The sequence below is a fragment of the Lolium perenne genome, chromosome 1 (assembly GCF_019359855.2).
Source record: "Lolium perenne isolate Kyuss_39 chromosome 1, Kyuss_2.0, whole genome shotgun sequence".
Taxonomy (NCBI): domain Eukaryota; kingdom Viridiplantae; phylum Streptophyta; class Magnoliopsida; order Poales; family Poaceae; genus Lolium; species Lolium perenne.
Genome location: NC_067244.2, coordinates 51,604,968 through 51,610,323, shown reverse-complemented (window position 1 = coordinate 51,610,323; position 5,356 = coordinate 51,604,968). Strand labels below are relative to the sequence as shown.

General features: G+C 44.1%; 1 protein-coding gene across 1 annotated transcript; it reads left to right on the top strand.

Moving 5' to 3' along the window:
• Window positions 1-2,263: 2,263 nt before the first annotated feature.
• Window positions 2,264-4,971, top strand: LOC127338155 (factor of DNA methylation 3-like). The gene is made up of 6 exons (XM_051364412.2): window positions 2,264-2,890; window positions 2,967-3,115; window positions 3,639-3,725; window positions 3,821-4,105; window positions 4,208-4,426; window positions 4,526-4,971. The coding sequence occupies exons 1-6, from the start codon at window positions 2,317-2,319 to the stop codon at window positions 4,799-4,801; spliced, it is 1,590 nt and encodes a 529-aa protein (XP_051220372.1). The 5' UTR covers window positions 2,264-2,316; the 3' UTR covers window positions 4,802-4,971.
• Window positions 4,972-5,356: the final 385 nt, after the last annotated feature.

Sequence of the window (5,356 nt, the reverse complement as noted above, 5' to 3'; positions counted from 1 at the left end):
AGGATGTCGTTTACTTATCTCGGATTGCCATTGGCAACTACAAGGCCAATGATTACTGAGCTATCTCTGTTGGTGTGTAGATTAGAGAGGAAGTTATCGTCCAGTTCACGCTTCCTTTCACAAGGAGCCGGCTGTAATTGATCAATTCTGCCTTAGCCTCTATGCCTCTCCATTTTTTGTGTTCTCTACAACTTCCTATTGGTCTTACAGTACAACTTGACAGAATTTTAAGGCAGTGTTTATGGAAAGATAAAGATGGTGAACCGAAGCAATCTTTAGGTGCATGGGAAATGGTTTGCAAACCAAAATACAATGGGGGCTTGGGTATTGTCAACTTTCAAAAACAAAATGCAGCTCTACTTATCAAGTTCCTGGATAAATTTATAATAAGTGTGATGTTCCTTGGGTGCAACTCATTTGGAGTGCTCACTATGATGGTAGAGTGCCACATGCTGAGAATTTACGTGGATCTTTCTGGTGGAGAGATGTGATGAAACAAGTTGATAACTTCAGAGTTGTAGCTAAGGTTAAGCTGGGAAGAGGAGACACCTTTATGTTCTGGAATGGTCATTGGTCTCTAAATGGTAACTCAATTACAAATAAAACTAGATACCCCCGATTGTGTTCATTTGCTCTTGATGAGAATATCATGGCTGCTGAAGTATATAACATTGAAGATTTGTCTAATTTATTCTATAGACCTTTATCACAACCAGCATTTCAGGAATTGCAAGAGTTGTAAATGGTTATGGAGCAAAACCTTGTTTCCAACAGTAATGATGCTTATGCTTGGACATACTGTTGGGGTGAGAATATGCTGCAGCGAAATTCTATAACCAAATTAACAGTCACATTAAAGTTCCAAATATCTTTAGGTGGATCTGGAAGGAAGTCCAGTTGTGTCATGAAGACAAAAGTTTTTGCCTAGCTTTTGTTAGTGGATCAGTTAAATACCAGAGACTTGATTCAGCGAAGGCATTGGAATGTCTCTAACACTTTTCATTGTGAACTGTGCCCTCTCCATGTGCATAGGATCCATCTGTTCTTTGAGTGCAACTTCAGTTCTCGTGTTTGGAATTATTTGTAGATTGAATGGTTGCCTCACGATGAAGTACACACGGTGGTAGGTTATGCGCGGAAGGCTTTTGCTAAGCCATTTTTTATGGAGGTTCTAATACTGGCATGCTAGAATATATGGCTCATCAGGAATGGCAAAATATTTAGAGATGAAAAGCCTACCTTTGCAAGATGGAAGGCTAGTTTATTCATGATATTTACCTGTTACAATATAGGATCAAGGCAAAATATGGGGATGGTTTGTTATATTGGATTAAGTCTCTGCTTTAGTCTTAGTTCTTAAAATAGGTAGGCTTTCTCTTTTTTTTCTCCTTTTTGCACATAAGCTACTGTTTTGCTATTTGGAATAAAATGGGTTGCTGTGGGCCTCTTGCCTCATAGTGGTGGGTAAAAAAAAATCCAACTCCCCAAATGCAACCCAATTATCCCTTTTTCCTCCAATTTCATGGCCCAAATATTCAGTGAACTGGAAAGAGGAAATTTTAACGGGAGGGAACTTTCAGCTCTAGAGCTTCATGTCCTCGCTGTCGCCGTCACCGGACTAGCCTCGATTGTAGCAAAAAACGACTGTGCCAAACTAGATCCTGGCCAAATTTCATGCAATTTCTAGCGTAGCGGCGAAATATACAAAGAGCAGAGGGCGTCATTGATGATCATGTCTAGCCTTCTCTTTTTTTTTGCGGAATGTCTAGCCTTCTCTTCACCATGTATTTCATTTCTCGTCGTCTTCGTGATACTTCCGAGCCTCAATAAAAAAATAGTGTGCAAAAGAAAGTTAATCTAGACGAGTTTTCATTAATTAGGACGAGGATTAGGGCCACAAACATATAAATAGGGGCAAAATTGAAATTCTCTATTGAATCATGTTTGAATTAATTTATCTAGCATCTACTTTCATCTTATTTATTTATTTATTCGTAAGTAGACAATGAAATAAAGATTGGAGAAAGCCGCTGCGTTCAGCTCCAACAAGGAGTCCCAGACTTCTCAAAAAAAAAAAAAGGAGTCCCAGACAGAGCTTCAGTTAACATGTTCAGTTTGGTACGAACTTGTACTCAATGTATTCGGTCTGAAAAAACTCAAAAAACACACTGGATTTTCCGTCACTTACCAGCTGACCGGCCCGATGAAGCACAATAAGAGTTCAAGATATTCTTCGAACATGATTTGCATTGGCATCATCCGCTTCCATAAGCCTACCCAACACACTTGAAAAAGGCTCACACTGCAGTTGCATGCATGTCGACTACAGACGACGTGCCAATGGCGGATACCCGGGTCGGCGAGCTCCTCGTGTGGCCGTGGGCCGGCGTCCTCGCCGCCACCACCACCACCCACAGAGAAGACGAAACGGCCGTGAGCCTCCTGGCCTCCCACGGCCGGCAGCACCCAGAGGCCGTCGCAACCACTCCGCTCGTCGAAGACGCGTCGCCGCCTTACACCCACCACCACTTCCTGGTGCTGCACTTCGGCAAGTCGCTCTCCGGTCTCCGCGCTGCCGAGTCGCTCGCCAGCCGCTTCGCCGGCGCCGGGAGGACGGAGTGGCATCAGCAGCAGCAGCGGCATGGCAAGAGCGCGTGCCCCGGCGCCATGGCCGTGTACGGCTGGACGGCCGTGGAGGAGGACCTGCGCGGTGAGGACGCGGTGGGGAAGTTCCTGAGTGCAACCGCCGCCACCGCGAGGAGAGCCGAGGATGCCGTCGCCGCCGAGGAAGAGAGGGTGGTGAGGCTTCTGGAGGCCAGGTGGGAGGAAGCGGCGGCGGCGGTGCTGGCAGCCGAAGAGGAGACAACTCTCCTCCTCCACGAGCTTTCCGGTAACTCACACATCAGCTCATCCATGGACTGCTCGTGCCAGCTCGATCATGGATAATACTGTTTGATTCTTACCAGAGCTGAGGACCATAGCTGACGAGATCGTGCCGGAGATGAACCGTGAAATGGAGGAGGAGAATCGGATTCTCAAGGCGGCACTGGAGGCGGCGACGAAAGGGATCGAGTCCAAAATGGAGAAGATTGCGCAATTGGAAAATCTGGAGACGGTAGGTCGCTCATGTCATTTTTTACCTGAACTCATAGAAGAGGTCACTTCCAGTCATTCTGAGTTATGTTCAGATAGATCATGGACAGTATGTATTCATCTACCTGAACATAGTCTGAAACACTCAAATGACATGAGTATACTCATCGAAGAGGGCACTAACAGAGAACACTAGTCGAATCATCATTGGACTGATCATGGACAGCATGTATTCAGATAGATAGTAGCAGAGAACACTTTCCCTGATGAAAATGAACTTTCACATCCAGCTGCTAACATTGTTTCAAATCATCTATTTGTACTCCAAAGTGTGCTGCTAGATTTGGCTTCAGTGTTCTCATTCAAACCAGATGCAGCTTCCACTCAGTCAGTGAACAAACAAACTATGTGAAATGTTAGAGCACAAATATTTACCACCAGAAAGCCTCAGTTTAAGAGGACACCAGTGAAAATCCTCACCTAGCATCCGGTTTATGTGCTTTTGCCATCTTGATCTAGTCTTGTGTTCTTTTTTATTGCCTTAGGGTGCTTTGGACATCAAGACATTGGAACTGGCAGGTGGAGGGTGCAAGCTGGGTGACCATGCTCTGATGCTTCAAGAAAAGCACAAGGTTTCTTCTCCTTTTTTAACAGCACAGTCAATAGGTTCAAGTAGAAATCAATCCATGCTCATATGCAAAGTTTTATTTATGCACACGCTTTCTAGCGAGAGATGGAAGTCATTCATGGTAAGCGAACTCAACTCGAGAAGCAGCTGGAGCAAAGGGAAGCACTAATTGAAGCGCTAGTGTCTGTGACGCGGTGGTTGAACAGGAAACTAGAAGCAGGGGAGATCCTGACAGACACAGTGGCAGACCATCAGCGTATCTGCACCGCAACGTTATTGCTGGACGCTGAACAAGAAAGGTTGAAAGCTTCATGGCTAGAACTCTACAAAAGAGAGCAGATGAACATCAATGAGCTTGAAGAGAATCGCCAAGAGTTGATCCAGGTAAAAGACGATAGTTTCCGATACTTATCAGTGCTCTCGTCGGTGGGAAATTACATTGCTACTAGAAGTTTTTCTCATTGAAATGATGATCATAATGTGCAGGGCTTTATGGAGAATATGCCAATTAGCGGGCGTGTCGTTGTTGGAATCAAAAGGATGGGACAACTTGATGAAAGGCCTTTTCAGGTTGCATGCAAAAGAAAATACAGGGATGATGATGCAGAGGGCAAAGCTGCAAGCTTGGTCTCAAGTTGGCAGGAGGAAATACATAAGACATCCTGGCATCCGTTCACGACTATTCAGGTCGATAGAGAAGATAAGGTGTCTATCCAATTTTCTCTACAACATTCATACACAGGTGCACTTCTATTGTCTTAAGAATCATTGGCTCCAACCTCTTGGGTTTCTGGACAATTGCAGGAGGTTGTAGATGACAATGATCCAAAACTGAGACAGCTGCGGCTCGAGTGTGGCGACAGCGTCTGCTATGCAGTGAAGGTCGCCCTGAGCGAGATCAACGAGTACAGTCCTCACGGACGGCATATTATGAATGAGATCTGGAACTTCCAAGAAGGGCGGAAGGCGACGATGACTGAGGCGATCGTGTACATTCTGGAGCAGCTGAGAGTGGCTGACCCAGGATTGGGAGGGTGTGAATTCAAAGTTACCCCAAAAAATCGTTCAACTTCAATATGATTGGGGCCCCGGGGTTGAGAATTCAAAAAATATCCTCTGTTCTGTGAAAGACACAAAAGTAAATAGGTAATGGTATAACTGTTGTGCTTTCTTAACGTGTAGTGTTTCCTTGATAGAGCTGAAAGATTAATTTATGGCGGTATTTGTTTTGGGAAAAAGACGGTAAATTCATGGCGATATGATTTAGAAAATACAATTTTTTCACAACTTACTCTTATTAATTTCTATGGCGACATTATAATACGATTTTATCTCAGTTTGTTATTTTGTCTAAACTGAAGAGTTTGATACAGCTGTTAGGACGAAGGAGGCTAACTGGGTACAATATTCGGATGTGAATTCATGTGAGCGTAATGAATTGCATATTCTCTGCATTTAATCAGCTTTTGTCAAACTCTATGAATAAAATATCAAATTGTGTCGAACAATGTACTTTTTCTGCACCGTGTTGGATTCCACAACAAATACAAGTTCAATATCCGTCTAATCAGTTGTCACGTCGTCCTAACATATGGCTACAACTGATGTGCTTTCTTAACCTGTGTTTCCTCGATA

Excerpts from the sequence above, each read along its gene's own strand:
- LOC127338155 (XM_051364412.2), top strand. The coding sequence starts at position 2,317 with ATGTCGACTACAGACGACGTGCCAATGGCGGATACCCGGGTCGGCGAG. Across the intron at positions 3,726-3,820 it reads TGCTTCAAGAAAAGCACAAG|CGAGAGATGGAAGTCATTCA; the intron begins GTTTCTTCTCCT and ends CACGCTTTCTAG. Across the intron at positions 4,106-4,207 it reads ATCGCCAAGAGTTGATCCAG|GGCTTTATGGAGAATATGCC; the intron begins GTAAAAGACGAT and ends CATAATGTGCAG.